Source organism: Ambystoma mexicanum, chromosome 11, assembly GCF_040938575.1.
Source record: "Ambystoma mexicanum isolate Mex_15411 chromosome 11, UKY_AmexF1_1, whole genome shotgun sequence".
In the NCBI taxonomy this organism is placed as follows: domain Eukaryota; kingdom Metazoa; phylum Chordata; class Amphibia; order Caudata; family Ambystomatidae; genus Ambystoma; species Ambystoma mexicanum.
This window is the reverse complement of record NC_090934.1, coordinates 1372490036-1372509421: the sequence shown is the minus strand read 5'-3', so window position 1 is coordinate 1372509421 and position 19386 is coordinate 1372490036. Positions and strand designations below refer to the sequence as shown.

At 44.9% G+C, this 19386-nt stretch overlaps 1 protein-coding gene across 2 annotated transcripts in view; it reads right to left on the bottom strand.

Moving 5' to 3' along the window:
- The window catches only part of TRPM7 (transient receptor potential cation channel subfamily M member 7), a 2599208-nt gene that overhangs the window by 194793 nt on the left and 2385029 nt on the right, over nt 1-19386 (bottom strand). For both annotated transcript variants that reach the window (XM_069624956.1, XM_069624955.1), the window contains exons 32-33: nt 17704-17754; nt 17531-17596 (exon numbers count right to left, since the gene is read on the bottom strand). In XM_069624956.1, the coding sequence (XP_069481057.1) occupies nt 17531-17596; nt 17704-17754 (117 nt within the window). The remainder of the gene's footprint in view (nt 1-17530; nt 17597-17703; nt 17755-19386) is intronic.

Sequence of the window (19386 nt, the reverse complement as noted above, 5' to 3'; positions counted from 1 at the left end):
TCTTATTCGTTATAAGCTTTAAGTGCAGGCTAGGACTTATGCTTTCCTACCTGCAGGCACATATTATTGAGAAAGTCAATGGGAGAGCTTGCAGGTCCTGCGGGCAGAACTATGTGTTCCTCCCTCGCAGTAGAAGAAAGAAATCTGAGAATGGTGCATTCTTTTTGGTGGCTTTCAAGCTTTGTAATCAGCTTCCGGCAGCTCTTAGAAGCCAAAGTTCTCTGAGAGCATTTAAGAAAGACTTAAAAACCCTGTTATTCTCTTGAGTCCATGCTTTTGACTTCCTCGAAACTTCTGTCACTGCTATCGGGTGTTACATTCTGCTTCTTTGTGTTTCATGTTTGTTTGCATTATTATCCGCGCCCTAATGCCTCTGGGTCCATGGTGCGCATTACAAATAAAGTAAAGTTAAAGTAGTGAAGCGGTCTGGAAAAAGGTGCTGGTATGGTGCGTCCGGCACCGCTATTTCTGGACCGCCACACTTGAAATGAGGCCCTCACTCTTAAATCTACAGTGCTGAAATTCTGAAATTTGGCCTGAACCACCCAAAAGGTTTTGTAGTTATGACTGAGCAGCCAGGCTTAGTCTAGGAGGTGGAAGGGATGTAGTAGAGTACAAAGAGCTTTGAGCACAAGTACAGTCAAGGAAACACTTGCGCATTGTAGTTATATAAAAACATGCTTGGCAATACAGGCAGTTTAAATAACTGTGTGTAGGCCTAAACTTCATAAGTTCAACCCAATCTGGGGTATGATAGTCTCAAATAGTCATGTGGGGGGCAATGGGGGACCAGTGGCCCCTGGGCGGTAGAATAATGGAAGGCAGACACTGTCAAAGTTCAGAAGATGCTTTCAAGTAACAAGTAACACATTTTGATTCAAAGGGTTCGGTAGGAGGGGGGCGCTGTCACGCTCCTGTTAGGGTATCTGGTCTTGGTGGCTGGATGAAGAACTTTTGGCGGGAGCAGAAGGTCAGACTCGGTCAAAGGGATGCCCAGAAGACTATCTTCGCGGCACATGGAGGTGGAGGCTTGAAGCAGGCTTTGGAGGAGCGACGGTCATCACCTTGAAGACTTTCTTCCTTCTCTCTGTCCTCAACTGTTGTGAGGGGATGCAGTCCCTGTATGTCCAGGCGGATGACCACAATTTTGCAGCCAGAATGTGCTTGATGAGACGATGAACAGCACCAGTGCTAGAGGTCCCAGGGTATTCGGTATTGCAGACCTTAAAGGTTGCAGCACTTTTGGGGGTGGCTCAAACTGTAGCTGGTCTCGAGACTGGTTAGGCTCAACAGTCCAACGGAGGAAGTCATAAGGTCTGGATCTTCCCTGTCGCACAGAAGAAAGGGCTGGAGCTACAGCAGCCACTCAGTTGGCTTTGGCAGTTGCTGGAGGTGGCAGCTGACACCCTTCTTCAGATGTTTCTTTCAGCGTTCGACTCTCGCTTCAGCATCAAGACCCTCACCTTCTATGCAGGAACCTAGCCAATCAGCATGCACACACCATTCAAACGTTGGGCATCTCAAGGAGACAGCCAGGCACCCAGTCAGAACTGTATCCAAGCAAACACACTGCAGGACAAAGACCTGAGGAGTTTTGGTGCCCTCCCAGCTTCCTGTCCTCCCAGACACACTGGGCCTGCGGGAGGGCTTCCAAAAGGCAGCACGTTGAAGACAAAGGATTGAGCAGGACCTCCCAACCCCCCGCAGGTTAGCAGAGGAAGGCTCAAAAACGAGCAAGCCATTTTGAGTTGGTGAAAAAAAGAAGACAGGCACCATTTTAGCATTTCAGCCTGCGTGTAAAAATCACATAAAGTCGGTAGAAAATATCCACTGCCACCCGCGACTCAGATGGACTTGCCACTGTAACTAAAAAGTTACATGGGAGGTGAGAAATTTCTACTTAACAGTTACTACTACCCAGTTTAATGGTACTATATATATCAAACTTAGATAATTGATGGACTGAGTTGGGCTTGCCAGGATTCGAACCTGCCTCCTGCAAGTTAAATACAGATATCCGTAGTGACTGCTCATCTCGCGGCGCTATCTTTAAGCCGGTCAAGTGGCACAGCGAGTAGAGCGCTCGCTTTGACACCCGTGCAGAGCCTGTTAACGCAGGTTCGAATCCCGGCGGGGCCAAACTCAGCCTTTCATCCTTCCGAGGTCGATAAATGAGCACCACACACCGTGGGTAATAATAAGCAGCGCTCGGATACCTGAGGGTTTGTAGCGCTATATAAAAGCCTAATTATTATTATTATTTATTATTATTATCTTACCAGAATAGAATCACTCCCCGTATCCTCTCTGATAATAGATACTTTCTATGGCTTTTCAAGCATTGAGATGCTAATAAAGTTTCACATGTGCTAAATTGATCATGTGCTGACAGAGGTGTGCAGATAGAAGAGGCAGTGAACTCGGATAACACTAAAGAAAACCACAGATCTCAGATTTCTGAAGAAACTGTACAGCTTAAAAGAAGCATATAAGTGGATTCAAGTGTGAAATTTTTCATGATCAATTTGTTTTCTTTTTCCACACCATAAAAACATCCATACCCAAAGGTTGTCTAATAAACTCCAAGTCAACCCAAATATCCACAAGTCACAATTCATTGAATAAGTACTGTGATAAATCTGTATAATTCGTCCCTTCTTCCCAGAGGAGCACACTCTTTGTGGCTAGGGAGGTGAGCCTGCTAAGATAAACCCTCTCTAGGGTCTTGGGAAAGAGGGACCTCACTGGGACCTCCCTCCTCCCCCACACACAAGGGACAAGGAGTCCCATTCCCGTGTGGAACTCTGCAAAGAAAACAATATATGCATATATGGGAATTCCGGAAGAGGTTTCATTTAACAATGGGACCCAAAACAATCTTGAAAGTATCTATGAATATTTGGCTCAAGGCAATGCCGTTAACTGAAGACTTGACAGCTGATCATACCCAACACGCCCCTTATTGCTCACGGGACAAGAATAAAAGCATAATCAGCCTTGCATGGAGAAGAAATATGCAGAGGCTTGCGTGGAGGGAGACAGAAGCAAGAGAGAGCAAAGGGAATCAGGAAGAATTGCCCCAGTTTCAGATCAAGGGCATTGTGAGGATTCCTGTTGAGTCATCACTGATCCCCAGCCTAAAGTCTCCTCCCATGTGGCATGGGGGAGGCAGCCACTACCTGATCCCGGGGGTGGTATTCAGAGAAAGGATCACTCATATGGGAGAAGATGGCTGTCGGGGAGATGGGGTGATTCCATCTCGAGAGACACAGTAGTCCTCCGTCTCAAGTGAAGACCCTATAATGCCTGAGTTTCTAATGGCATATTGTCATTATACAGATCCCTCCAGTTGTAAAATCTTGAAGCCCCTTCTTGGAAATCAAAATAGGAAGGACACCATTCACACCTCATATAAATAAAACACCCTCAACATCTCCTGTTTCTAATGGCTTTTATTCTTACCAAGACACAAAGCAAGACAGCCCTGAAAAGTTATAAACTCCCATGAACATCAAGTCCCATAAAGCCTCAAGTACTGAGACAGGAAGATGAAGAAGTTAATGAGGAATAAAGGAAACATCAAGCTGAATGGGCGGTTTAGCTACCATAATAGAAATCAGCTGAGAGCAACCTTTAAATCAGGTGGTGTGACTGCATTCAAGAGAGGAAAAGGAAGCTGCAGAGCAAGACGTGGCACATGCGGCAGAAGCAAATGTGAGGAGGTGAACCGTGTTAGGCAAAGCAAACGCTAACAAGCGTCTGCTTGGAGGCACAACTACCCAGAGAAATGGGAGACCGGGAAAGGTGTTGCTGCTGCTTCGGAGGGACCGCTGGTGAGTTAGAAGGCACAGCAAGGCTGTTGAGAGTTCAGTGCAGCGAAAGCCCATCAATTTAACCGGCACACAAATGCGGAGCCGACGCTGGAACCAAGTGAGGGTCTGCGATAGTGGAGAAGCGTTCCAGGAACCGCAACTTCATTGCAGCAATGTGCCACAGTCCAGAGATGCCAGCAAACACTAGTGAGTCTGCCATTGAGTAGTGGTGACCCCTGGGCGAGTATACTGGCATTAGGACAAATAAATAAGACATTTGAATACTGACCAAGTAAATTAATTTATACAAGTCAATATGGGGAAAGCTGGTGTAAATGTTATACTCCGCAAATAAACATTGAGGAAGAAGTTGAAAGGCAAGTTATGCACAAGTCTCCTTTTATGAGAAGTCAATTTGGGGAAAATTGGAACAAGCATTGCCACAAGCAAAACAGTACTAATGAAGAAAGCCAATCTCCATATTCGAGATGTCAATATGAGGTAAGTTCAAACAAGTAGTACCTGATAAAAACAGTGAGGAGGTACAACTGTGGTATACTAATAAGAAAAAGAACACTGTGTGAAATCCAGATTAAAAAAAAACATCAGGCAGTGAAGCCTTTTTAAGAAGAAAGATAGCTGGCAAGAAAACATATCAGGGCATCTGAAGGACCCAGAAGGGGGATAGAATATTGTGAACATTGTGTGAAGTCCTGGTGAAAGAAACCATCAGGCAGTTGGTCCTTTTGGGACGAGATACCTGGCATGGAAGTATACCATGGGATGTGTAAGGTCCAGAAGGAGAAGAGAACATTGTGAACAGTGTGAGAAGTCCCTTGGGGAAACCATCAAGCAGTTGGTCCGTTAGGGAAAAGATACTTGGCAGGAGAGTACACCAGGGGATATGTGAGACCCAGAAGGGAGATACCTGGAAGGAGAGTACACCAGGAGATCTAAACCTGTGTTGAAGAAGAGAAGACATGTATTGCCACCCTGAACTAAATATTTCATCATTGAGAAAGAGCCATTTCACCTACTCTTAAAAGACTCACTGAGAAAGAGCCATTTTAATCTACCCTTAAAGGCTCATTGAGAGAAAACGCTGTTGCTCTACCTAAAATAATCTGGGGAAGAGGAACAAGACTCCAGGTTCAGAGACTATTTGTTGTATTTTTCTATTTGACTTTTACACATTTTCCATTATTCAATATAAAAAAAACACTTAACACACCCCTTGAAATGTTCATTTATAGTGTGATGGCCAGATCCCTTTTGGACACAAAGAAGATTAGTATATATTTATGAGGCACAGACTGATGGGAACCTCTCTCTAGGATAGGGACAGAAAGGCCTTTATCCAACCCTTTTTATTTTAATAAAGATATCTGATGTTGAAAACGTTACAACTTTGTGTCTGCCTCTCTTTTCCGACTCCTGACAGCACAAAGCCCCCAGTGCAAGAAAGAATTGTGAGAGGGCTTGAGACCCAGGTAGAATAATGAACCAAACGCTGTACAGAAAATACGCAGAACTATGGAAAGAGTATCTGATAAGGGGTTAACAACACCCCTTGTGACTAAGTAAGACTGTGAAACAGAGAGCACAAGGAGATAAATATAGAACAAATTAAAGAAGAACCAAGGAACAACTGAAGTGTGAATACAGGGAAGAGAGGCCCAGGCAAGTGGTGGAAAAGGATTAAGGAGATATTCCTCCATGTACACCAATTCAGATATTCAATATTTTCAGGAACTTGAGGCTTCGTGTTTGTTTTTCGAGAACCTTTTCGTGAACTTTTTGACAAGGACAGAAGAGGGCACCGAAGAAGAATACAAAGCAGATCCAGGAGAGGTCAAATAACATATCTGTAGGCAGGATCTTCTGCTTAGTTTAAGTTACGTTTTCTACAGTGGCAAGGTCAGAGAGAAGATAGGCTTGGACATTGTTTATTATTTTGACTATTGACAAGCACTTTAGTATAGTTTTGTAGGAAGGGAATCCTCTTTTAGCAATAGGGATAGAAAGTATTTGTTTCCTTTTTATTTAAATAAACTAGTTTTAACACATGATCAACCGTGGTTGGGTTTACTAATCAGACTATGCCTGTGTGATCGGTTTGCATTCGGTCCTCTTAGTCGCTCTCCTGAGTAAAAATGGATAAACCCACTCCGTTGTTTGACAAAGGAAATTATATTTACTCATAAGGATATGCCACACAATTTTTTTTGTGTGCCAATTTTCAGTTTTTATGTGCGTACTTTTGTGTCTCTTCACGTTGGCACTCGAGTGCTGACACCAACGTGAGGGGACATGAAAGTACGCACAATGAGAAAGTAACTAAGGAAGGAATTATCGCATGAATACCAAAGGCATTCGATTTGAGTGACAGGGGAAACCTACGTTAGAAGATTGCAAGATATGAACATAGTAGCACAGTTTTTAAAAAGGCACATAAACTAAAACACGTGCCACCATGAACGGCTAACAAAAACAAAATAAAAGCTGTAAATTCGCACAAAAAACCAAAAGAATTTAGTGTGGCGCATCCTTATGAGTAAACATAATTTCCTTTGTTTTAATACATGACAACTTTGCCGGTGCGGTATTAATGTGTGAGTATTACCGTATACCGGCACATTTACGCACAGGTAAATTACCCATTTGCCGGTGTGGTGGAGGAATTACAGTCAGGTAATTCCAACACCCTACTGGCAAAAAATAGCTGGTATTACCGGCAAATCTCCTATGGGGTCCTATGGGACTCCATGGAATGGGGATTTATCATCCTTACCGGCACTCATAATCTGGCGGTAATTTTGCGCTGGTCTGAGTGCCGGTAACAGTATTACCATTTGCGTCGGCCTGCCGAATTTACTGCCAGGATACCGGCAAAGTTGTATGACCTCCAATGTCTTCTGATTTGAGTACTTCTTCTGGCTCGTCACAGTACCAGAAAATCATCACTGAAAGCTGGTTATCGTCCTACTGATTTTGTCTTAAAAGTTGGGAACCCCCGCAAAAAAAGTTTACTTTTGGATAAATACAACAATACCCAAATAAAAAACAGACAATGGGCCTCATTAGGACCCAGGCGGACTTCACGGTGCTAAATGCACCGCGAAGCATGGCGGAAAGCCGCCGATAGCGCCATGGGGGTTGGCGGATTTACCGCCCCATTCCGACCTCGGCGGAGCGGTAAATCCCCAATCCCCATTCTGCCCTTCCCCATTCCCATTTTTGCCCCATAGGGTATAATGGGAGTGGGGAAGGAGTTAATTACGCCACCGTAAAATACGGTGGCGTAATTAACAACGAGGTCCCGTAGCGCCATGGTTTTCTCCGCCTGGTAAAACCAGGCGGAAAAGGCCGCCATGGCGCTACGGGAACTCGTAGTATGGCGGAGAGGTACGCCATGCACTACGCTGGCGTAACACCCTCTCCGCCAGGGTCCTAATGAGGCCCAATGACATCAATGATCAACAAAAACATGCTGAACAGGGCTGGTAAGATAAATGAGCAACAGACGGGCACAGAGTACTTGCATGAGAAAGTAACATTATAATTTCTCTAGTTTGCAAAACAACATTGTTTTAGATAGCAAGAACACAAGGTTCGAATAGAAAGTCATGGCTGTAGTAGTTCTGTGAATCCAGACTATCCAATGCCTTTTCCCTTATTCTCTGAACTTAGTAAATCAACCTGGCCTTCAAATACTGACAAAGGATCACTTTCAGCCATTGCACTAATATCCGCAAACAGAATGCACCTAGAGGATGAGTTGCTGTGCAATACAAGAGTCTCCGCATTCAGGGATGCAGTTGTATTTCTCAATAACTTATCTGACGAATCCAAGAATAACGTCCCTTTTCAAAGGCAAGCAAACACTGCTCCAGCGGTTAAAACCAGCCATGGCCAAATGGTTCCCACCGCTTCTCCTATTCTAAATACACATATACCACACCAATCAATGTACATGTGTAGAATGGAATTAGTTCCAGGGCTACATAATGGGAATGCAAAAAGTCAACATAAAAACCATGGTAAATGCTCTAGTTTCTATCCAATAACTGCAAGTCACCTAACAATAAAAACAAAAGAAGTAGTGGAAGCCGGGGAAGTTGAGGAAGTAGGCAAACAAGTAAAAGAAATAGGATACAAAGCAAAATGAATCAACAAATGAAAGACTGGTCAACGGACCCGTTGTCACAGAAGGAAGCAGAAGACCGGTGGGGGAACACGCAAGAGGTCCCCAAGGAAAATCCACTCGAGTGGCGGTGTTGGCAACCCGAGGCGAGACATCAAAGCTTTAGGGGTGGCGCAACAATAGAATCGCAGGGCAATAAGGGAAGCAGCCCGCTGAGATCAGCAAACCACAAGACTGCTCTGTGGTCTCTATAGAGGACAGGGAACCGACTGAAGATCACCAAAGACCTACTTAACGAGAGAACGCAGCAGAGTCTCCCAATCCCAGTGATCACTGAATGTCGCAGGGAATCGCTGTTTGAGCGGCGGTCTCAGAGCCAGCTACAAGGTCGGAGGAGGAGCCCAGAGGGCATCTGCTTCCTAGAACGCGATTGCTGCAGAGACGATGGAATACAGCAGAACCTGAATGTTCCAGGGACAAAGTCAAGCATCTACCAGGCAAGCCACACTTCAGAGCCATCCCACAGGTCCCAGTCTAAAGCAAGGAAAAGGTTCCAGAGAACAGTGCTGTCTGAGAGACCCCCGGAAAGAGGACCTGTCAATTTAATATTCCAAACAAGGAACACAATAGAAGTAACTGGTAGTTTGGGTAAGAGGGGGAACTCAGTCTATCAGTGGTCTAAAATATGGAACACACTGACACAAAAGTGTATAATCTTCACACTCTTCTTCTGCGTCGTGCCTGTGTTTTGGGAAAATATTGGAAATACTAGGCAGGCTAGTGAACCAAGTATATCTGGTGAATAAATGGGATAAACAGATCTTGGCAGGAGAGTAAACCAAGGCTGCTAGTCGGCCTAGGGTTGAAAAAAAAGTGACTTGTGTGAAAGTATTTAATACCATATTCGACACAAGGAACTATAAGATTCAAAAGGAAGGGAAACCACCCCCCCTTTGAGTTTGTTGGAACTGCATTTGATTTAAACACCTTGTTTGGGAACTTTTTATTTGAATTTGCAGAGCGAAACTGCAGGTGAACAGCCAAGTGACATTTTCCCTTTCCACATTATTTAGAGTTTAGCTTGTGAGGGACAGATTAGGATTTGGACAAAGACGGTGTGCTTTACCTTGGACATTCTGACACAGACGGTTTTATTAGTTAGTTTTGATGAGGCAGGCAATCCCCTCTTAGTATTAGGTATAACTAGGGTTCCTCCCAAATTCCTGTTTTTGGATATTAAAATAAAATTGTTACCAAACACCATACTACATGTATGTCTGAGTCTTACTCTTACACCCTGACACTTAAAATTCCAGTACAACAAGAAAGTATGGACAAATATTATCTGACAATGAATGATCCATGATGAGCATACCAAATACGTTCAAAGAAGAATATACAGCAAAGAAATGTGCAGATGGACTGGACCACAAAATAATCTTGAAGACAAAACACAGAAAAGCATTGACACGGACTATCAAGTTACTCTGTCCCTTTCATAATCGAAGTGAGAAAAGGAAAAGGAGAGACAGCGGAAGAGAGGCAAGAGAGAAAGTTAAGAAGAGAGAATGTGACAAATCAAGAATGGAAATAAATGGGAAATCTAGCCAGAATTAAACGAACAAGAATAAGCATAAAAGAGAAAGGAAAAATGGAGAGGAAGAGAGGATAGAGAGACGGACAGAAAAAGAGATGGTATGGAGAAAGCGAAACAGGGAATCTGAGAGAAAGAAGGAGCCAAGGGAATGGTAGCTAGAATGAAACTGATGAACACAAGCATGCAACACATAGGGGGAAGAGTGAAAGAAACAAACGTGGGATGAGCGAGAAAGAGGGAACAACGAGAGAAAGAAGGAAAGTGGTAAGCATACATTGGAGCGAGATATAAGTCACGGTTTTGTACATGTTGAGCCTTCTATCAGGTTGTAAATTCAATGGCAGGGCATGGAGGCTCTTGTTATGCAGTTACCTCCTTAACGTATTGCTCCACGAACAAAAGACCCTCTGAATTTTGTGCATAGGAGTGTGCCATTAGCCTGAGTTTTTCAGCAATCTTAAGGTGGATGCCTTTCCTATGTTATGCATCCCAAAGAAGCATTGGCATTACCCAAAAAGCCAATCTCCCTCTCAGCCCAATCATTCAAAAGCACCAGATCAATGGAAGGACGGCCAGGGTTGGCCTTCTCAACCATATCAAAAATCTTTATCAAATGCCCCAGGGTAGCCAATGAACTATTTTGGCACGAAAACCATGCCGTGTCCATCCCCATGGCTTGCGTCTCTTCCATATTTAGCAAGAAACATGCTTATCTTGGGGAGAACCGTAGGAGTGTAAGAAGACATATAAGGGATAGTGAGCCTGGGTCATTCCGACTTAACACTTATCTTGGATACTTTATCCAGTCTACTGTTGATATGGTTAATGTGTGGTTGGCATCACGGAAGGAGACAGACAACAGATTCAATGTAATGGTTCTTCAATAGGCTGTAGGTGTATTACATTATTCAATTCTGTCTGACTCTGATTAAGAGGATATGCCTGATCTTCATGCCTTTCAGGCATCTTCTTTGTCCCAGTACCAAAGTGGTGAGAGTGAATGGTGTTCATTACTCTCAGCTGTTTCTTCCTCGTCTTAGTAATGTCAGGTGACCCAAGAGGGGAAAGAAGAGTAGCTGACCTATGATAGCCCATGAAGTTCAGGGGAGGGTTAGGTTGGTTGTCATTAGGATAACGGGGGATACCATGTCTCACCTAAAGGCACCCCATTCTCAATCCTTTTCCTCCTCCTTCTAGTACATCTGGGTTGATAATATCTTTTGTCATTCTCAGGGTCAATGGGACATGGGAAACAATATCCCATAACCGCCTCTGGGATAGGGATTCCTTCCTGAAAGAAAAATGTGGAAAAGTGTGTCTCATCGAAGTGCATCCCACTTCCAATCCCCGAGGACCCTCTACCCAGGTGAACCTCCCTCGCTTCTCCAACCCCAGGGTCGGAATCCAAGAATGATGGCCCTTCCTTGGCCAACGGAACAGAGGACCTAAAGGGAGTAAATGAGAGGACGCCCTCAGGTTTCTCACACTGCGTATAGAGGCAGCTACATGTTTCCGGGGAAACCATTATTTGAGTTGTGTTCTAAGTTCCCAGCTGGGTCCTGAATCCCACAAAGGCCTGATACACTACCCCTCCCCCAACACCCCCCAATTCAGTTCTGGTTATAGATTATCTAAAGGCACCTCCACTAAAACAGCATAACCTGCCACCATAACTAAAGGCAGCACATCTAGAGCGGGCAAAGGCTTAGCTCTCTTTGACGGTTGTAGTATCTTCTTCCTGTCAAAGGGTCTCTGGGAAAGAAAAATCTGCACAGATGTGTCTATCAATACTGCAGTCCTGGGCGGGGGAGCTGGAAGGAATGCCACATCACTCATTCACTGTGCTTTGCTGGTGTTTCCTATTACTTGCAGGCCTGGGTGAGCAACCCTTGTCGCCATGCATATGTAAGCTCCTTATTAGGGAAGTGTAGAGATAGGAAATTAGTAAGCTTCTACTACTATGTCAGAAATAGATTTCCACATCTGGAAAGAAAGCTCCTTAGATGAATTTGATATGGATCTATTCAGAGCACCATATATGAAGGATCCTATTGAAACTGCCAAATCCATAGACCCTTGGATTGGCTGGCCAGGCTCCTTAGCTATATCAAAATATTCCACGACACAGAATCTTCCTATTCCACAGTCTCAAACGGATCCATAATGCTGCTGCAAGATTGTGTGGCTCAACAAGAGTACTATTCTCGCAATGGCCCCGCCCCCTAGGGGGTAACAGACCTTCCTACTAAGTGGGAATACGTGTATTAGATAAACCAACAAAAACTCCAAGGGTAAGTGTCACTAACAGTATCCTCATCTATCTCTTGGGTGAGCTTTGAAACAAATAATAGCCCTCCCCAATGTTGACAATCTCATATTTATAATAGAATTAATAAAAACAATCTATTCCACACAATACTTCAATATAGAAATTATTAAAAAATCCATACATCAAATCTTACACAATTTGTATAAAATTGATACACAATCATACACTTAACACATTGATTACAAGTCACTGTGACCTGGTTACTAATAGCGTCGGTCCCCGAGACACATTAGTCACGCTATGTTTGTCTTAGCCCAACTTAAAAAAGTTTCTGTCCTATATGGATTGACTCTGCCGGACATCCATCAGGGGTTGAAAATGAGTGCGTCATGGAATGACTTGGGATCTATTCCACTTCTCTATCTCTCTGGTCTTTCTGAGGATCCCTATAGGGATAAAGACACATTTGAAATATACTCATACAGTCTTATAACTAGACCTGCACACAAAAAAACGTACGCCAAGGGTTCACAGGTTTGATGTTAAATAATCTATCTAGGTGGTATTGCTGTGTCTAATACTTTCGACCACAATGCAACCTTTTGTGTTGCTCTAGCTTTCATTCCTGCTTAGATGAGTATCAGCTTCTCTTCATTACCCCTCACCTAGAAGGCAAAACAACAACTTAACAAGTTGTAGTTTGAAAAAGTCTCCCAATTGTCTCTATATCTAATAGTCTTTCTCCCTCAGAACAGTTTGCATTTCCTGTTGGACTCCATTCCGAACAGATCCACTGCTGGGGTACCCCAGAGGGAGAAGGCGACCTCTAGGACTTCCTGGCACACTTCCCACTTGTGTGAGACCGTGCTCTGCCTGCTCAGAGCATCCGCCAAGTTGTTCTCTGTGCCGGCCAGATGAACTGCAGAGACCGAGATCTTGTTCTCCAGCATCCAGAACCAAAGCATCATTGCCTCCGTTCGGAGGGGGCGGGAGTGCACTCCACCTTGCTTGTTGAGGTAGTGTATCGCCACTGTGTTCTCCGTCAGAAAAAGGACATGCTTCCCCTGCAGAGATGGGCGAATGCTATCAGGGCTAGCCCAACAGCACGTAATTTTAGCCTGTTGCTGACCAGAGGCCGCTCACTTGCAAATCCTGGCAGTGAGCGACCCAGCCCGTCAAGGACACATCCATGACAACGTCACCTGCCAAAAGACTGCTGCGATCCGCCCGCCAGGACAGGTCATTGACCACCAAAGCGGACACTTTGGGGAGATTCAAAAGAGTTCCAAAGTACTGAGACCACTGATCTCTCAGTAACCATTGCAGGGATCCCATGCGCAGCTTGGCCTCTGGCACCAGAAAAATGCAGGAGGCCACGAGGCCTAGAAGGCGGAGAAAGGAAGCCGCTGGTAGGGCGACATTGTTCCAGAATAAATGCACCATCTGTGTCAAACTGAGTACTCTCTCCACAAGAGGGAAGGCCTTATCCACTCGGGTATCTAGGACTGCTCCGATGAATTGGAGCCATTGGACTGGTGTCATTTGGGACTTCTTTAAGTTTAGGGACTAGCCCAGCATGTGCAGCAGTGACCAGGTGTCCTGGAGATGGGACAAGACCTGCTCTACACACTTCCCTCGGATAAACCAGTCGTCCAGGTATGGGAATACGGGGACTCTGGATGTCCTGAGGTGGGCCGCAACTACTGTCATGAGCTTGGTGAAGACCCTTAGGCCGGAGGTAAGACCGAAGGGAAGCACCTTGAAAGTGCATGTCTCCTATGGTGAACCTTAGGAATTTCCTGTGCTTTGATGTATTGGCACATGGACATAGGCATCCTTTATGGCCACCAGCCAGTCTGGAATTCGAGAGCGTGGAGAATGTCTCTCAACGTCAGCATCCTGAATTTGTATTTCCTCAAGAACTTGTTCAAGGCCCTGAGGTCCAGAATGGGACGGAGACCGCCTCCTTTCTTGGGCACCAGGAAATACCAGGAATATCAACACAATCCTCTCGGTTCGGGAGGTACCGCTTCCACTGCACTCTTCAGCAACAGGGCTCTCAGTGCTTCCTGGAGCTCCTGTCCTGGTTGGATTGGAGGTGGGGATGGTCTGTTCGGTGGTTTTCTTAGAAACAGCAGACAATAACTCCATTAAATGAGCTGTAAAACCCAGGCATCGGAAGTAATTCCCTGCCATTGAAGCAAGTGCTCCGTCAACCGTCGGCCAACTAGTGAGCTGAGAGAGGAAATCAAAGTGGAGGCTGGGTCGCCGCTGACGCCGTCTGTTGGACTCTGGAAGCCCCTCTGCCCCTTCCGGAGCACGAGAAATGCTTCTGCCCTTGCCTGAGAGCTGCGTTCTCCTGCAGTAAGGAGCATATCTCCTGTAGTCCCGTGCTCTAGAAGCAAAGCTAAATGCAGATTTGGCCGCTGGGCAGCTAGGCCCAAGGATTTGACAGCGGGTTTAGATTCCTTGAATTTTTCCAGGGAATCGTCGGCTTTATGGCCGAAAAGAAGATCGCCCTCGAAGGGCGTGTCCAAAGTATCATTTGGACGTTGGATGAAAAAACAGAGGTCTTTAAATAGGCCTGTCTTTAAATAGAAACCATAGACCAGCCCACCCACTCTGCGATGTCCAGGCCCGTTCGTAGTGACTGCTTGGCCACTTCCTTCCCATCCTCCACTAGCTGTAGGAAGCCCTCGCACATCTATCCTTCTGGAACATACTGGGCAGCATTTTCCACCACCGTCCATAGGCCGAAGGAGTATTTGGCAAAACTGCTTGCCACATTGGTCGCCTTGAGGGCCATGCTCGCTGACGTGAACGCCTTCTTTGCCAAGGCATCTACTTTCTTTGCTCTCGCTCTCTAGGGGAAGAGTGGACAAAGATGATGCTGGCCTAGACGAGACTGTAGCAGCTTGCATAACAAACCCTTCTGGGGAAGGGTGAATGGAGAGGTATAAGGGGTCTCCTCTAGCCGGCCTACCCTGAAAAAATGGAATTGATGGGAGGAACAGAACACAGTGTTTGCCATTGAGTTGTTAGCGGATCAGCAATAGCCGGGTTTAAAGGGCATATGTCTTTCAGAGGGCAGGCCTTCTTCTAGGATATCAGTGAGGTTGGAACCTTGAGGGGGTGCCACTGTTGAGTGTAAACACAGGGTGTCAATGACCCTTTCCACCAGAGCCCTAAATATGGACACATTGTGGAGATAAGGCTGAGACTGTTGAAACTACATCTGGTGATGTGTCCAGAACCCTGGTGTATTGGGGACCTTGAGCCAGTTGTTGTAGTCTACTCTAGTCTTCCAAATAGTCGACCCCACCCGAGCCCAAGAACATGGGTCGACATCTTTGTCGTCGGCGTTGTGATCTCGAAAAATTCGTACTGGGCTGTGGTATAAAGACTTTTTTGACAGCCCACAATGACGACGTTGAGGGCTTGTCCTTCGGCGCCGTAACGGTGGATGCCGGTGTCGACCGAGGTTGAAATGCTACAGTGTCAACATCGATAGACTCACAGGGATAATCGATTTTCTATACAACATCTTTCGACTTCAAATGGTTAATCAGCGCCGACATAGTCGACACGGGGGCACTAGAGGGGTCGGGTGCACCGAGTGCCGCTCTTGGCTTCGAAGCATGCTGTGTGGGGTGCGAGCAACGCCGAATGTAGCATGCTGCTTGAACATTTCAAGCATTGAGGACTTAAATTCCTCCCATTCCTGGCGGGTGATAGGCCCCGTCGACGGCTTACCTCTTTGCGTTGACGGCTTGGAATCCCGACGGTGGCACCTTTGTTTTTGCGAAATGAAGACGAGGAAGAGTGGCTCCTCGAGTGAGACCTTTTCTTCTTCCGTCAGTGTTTTTCAGGGGTATGTCCCTCGGTTTCTGGCCTCCAGAGATTTTGAGGGCGGTCGACCCAGAGCGAGCTAAGCAGCTCAGTCGCAAAGTGATTTTGGCTGCATCTTGGAACATGACAGGCACCCGTCAGTCCTGTGCCGAGACACCAGAGACGGAACTCATGTGGGTCGGTTAGGGATATCTTGGTGCCACAATCGGTACACCGCTTAAAAGCGGACACTCGTGCGACCGTCATCTCGCATCGAGGAATTTCGAAAAAAGTTACATTTTCTGACGAAAATGAAGAGACTATAGCTCTGTGTTCCGAGAGTAGCGTGTTATCGTGCGGAAAAAAGGAACGGAGAATGGGCGTAGTGACGCGCTACTTATACGATGCCAGCCGACGACCAGACGCCGAGCAAGACGGATCGATGGTCGACGACTGGGTCGAGGCCCAATACGTACTCTGTCGAAATGTTTCCGTAGCAGTGAAGCTGGAGGGAATATCTATTAAATTAGGCATCTGCAGGAGAAAAGCAATCCATTGAAAGGTCTATTACCCCTTAGTGGGCTGAACAATTGAGAGAATAGTACTCTTGTTGAGCCACACAATCTTGCAGCAGAAGTATGGTCCATTTGAGACTATTGAATAGGAAGATTCTGTGTCGTGGAATATCATGATATAGATGATGAATCCGGGTAGCCAACCCAGGGGCTATGGATTTGGCAGTTTTAATAGGCACCTTCATATCTGGTGCTCTGAATAGATCCATATCGATTTCATTTAAGGAGCTTTCTTCCCATATGTGGAAATCTATTTCTGACCTAGTAGTAGAAGCTTAGGCATTTCCTATCTCTACTCTTCCCTAATAAGGAGCTTACATATGCATGGCGACAAGGGGTGCTCAAACAGGCCTGTGAGTAATGGGAAACACCAGCAAAGCACAGTGGATGAGTGCAGTCTCATTCCATCCAGCCCTCCACCCCCAGGACTGCAGTATTGACGGACACATCTGCACAGATTTTTCTTTCCAAAAGACCCATTCGCAGGTTGTGTCTCAACCACTTGTCAATCCGCGTATAATTATGCTTGTTCCTGGACTCCATGTATCAGCGCACTGATCGCAGAGGAGCAGAGACTGCTCCACTGCAAGAGAACAATCAATCCAGTTATAGGGGAAGGATGGGGTAAAGGAGAGAAGGGGCATAAGATACTACAGCGCCCAAAGAACATTCCAAGGAGTGTGCACTGCTTGATGCAAGCTTAATACATGCAATAATGTCAGTTAACCCTCATGCTTGCTTGCACCAAACCAGCGACAAGGAATATTCAGTATAAACAAGCAGTGTAATACTTATCTTTTGTTGGAAGCAGAAGCAAGAAAAGAGGAAGATGAATTAGGAATGCACCCATTTATGTGCACAGGATAGTGTGACGAAGGAAACTCTGTGGTTACTAAGGATCATGGGATAGGTAGTTCTTGGTCATGTTCTAGAAACTTGTTACTTTTCCATTTGTAAATATGTTTTGCTGCTGTCAGAATAATGAAAGTTAATTGCACAATACTTGAGCCTCTGTGCACTTAAAAAAAATCTTGACTTTCCGTTGAGTCCTAGTAACAACCACAAATATATGTTGAAAAAAGCCAGATGAACAACATGTGTAGAGATTTGGACTGGATATCGTGCCAACAACTGCATATCAAATTAGCAATGGTCTGAAACCCGACTTTAATAAACACACAATTCACCTATATTTCAACTGATAGGCTTCAGAATGTATTAATTTTAACAGCATTAGGATATACATTTGCAGATAATGGATTTACAGTACCATTGCTACCCAGAATGTTTAAGAACAGACCTTACCTCTTGGTGGCACAGGAGTAAATGGAATGCTCTGGGACAATCTCATTAAATTATTCCTTTCCACGGCTAAAAAAAAATGGAAAAAAGTTTAGATTTCTTAGAGAAGATGCATGATGTATTGTACACATTTTATACATATTAAGTTCAAAACTATTGTGTTAAAAACTACTGACCAGAGTAGTAGTAATTGATGTCCACAATTGGTTTGAAAGGTGAAACAATACCTAAAACAAAAAAGAAAAGTGTAGAGGCTTATTTTGCAATTTGACATCTTTCCTGCAATAGCAAAGAAGTACAGAACAATAAGCATCCTAGAAACGTTAAATGGTGTTACTGATATATTGTATGCATTTTGGCAGAATATAAAGCCACTGCTAACAACCAATACAACAATCCAGACTTGGTACTACCAGTACACGTCAAACCACCTGTGCCGCTTAATAGCAGCAATAAAATCCCAGTCAGTACCACCGGTCCACTCCATGCCAATGATACAGTTAATCTCAATTAATCAGGTTTACCATTTGTTACTTTTACATGACTAGTGCTGTATACCCCTTTACATTAAATATTGTAAATGACTAGTTAAATTGCAAAAAAACTATTTCATTTAACGTTTTTTGTAATACCATTTTAATTTTCAACAATTAACAAAAAATAAAATAAGACTGCAATGAGACATTACTCTGTTTTTTAATTTGATGAGTTACTAAAAGTCTGGCAAGATTTCAGCTATGCTCTGGTGGGAAATGAATGTAATATTTAAAAGATTAACCTTTTTAAACACCTTACCCAATTAGTGACAGTGGACTGGCTGGAAATTAAACTAAAAGATGGGACCTAAAGACTGAGATAAAGGGCACAACAAGTGATCTGGCCCGAGCTACGGGGAAATAAAGCTATCAGTACCCTATGCAGCAAACCCACCAAAAGAAAGTGTCAGTGGTTTACCCCACATTTTTGGCCGTTGGGCGAAGAGGCGAAGAGGGGAGGTTATGGATTATTGAGGCTTAAGCAGTTTAAGGGTTGAATACCAACTAGAGAAAAGAAAAACTGCTGTAACATGAGATGCATCCATGGCGGCAGTGCAGACAGGTCTCATGCTGGAAGTGTGCCAGGCCATGATGTGAGGCAGAGACAATGTCAGAGTCAAATCTAGAAGATGCAGAGGTTGCAGTTGGCCAGGGACTTGAGCTTGACAGTTAGTCACACTGACACGGATGGGACATTGGGAGGAAGCCATGGTGGGTGGGGAGGGGAGCAGATTTTTTTTTTATTTATCTGAAGAATAGGGAGCTCAATATCAATCAGAAATGACTTGCACAGAGACATTCCTGTGAAGGGTGTCCGCACTATAGCACAAAGATGAGACTATGTGGCGAGCCAGTTTCTGAGGGTGTAAGAAAATGGGACATACACCAGGGACAAAACAAAAGCAACAGAAAAAACAAGATAAGTAAAGAAACAGTTATCGCAGATGCTTTCCACAGGTCCTGGGGTTACAGGAGGACCAAGAGATCTTTGTGGGTAGGGCTAGTTAAAGAACTTGGTTTTGAGTGCTTTCCGGAAGACTGTGAGGGAGGTCTCATTCCTGAGCAAGATGGGTAGAACGTTCCAACTTTTGGGTGCTAGGAATGTAAAGCTCCCCCTCCCCCACCCTTGGCTCTTTTGAAAGTTGGGACGAGGAGCTGGTTGGAGTGTTGGGCTCCCTTGGGTCTAATAGAGGTGGCTCAGTGAATTTGTTCTGCCAGGTATGGGCGGGCTGAGGGAGAAGCACCTGTGAGTGCTGGTCAAGGTTTTGAAGAGTATGCGCTCTTTGACAGGAAGCCAGTGGGCTTTGCGTCTGGCCTGAGGGA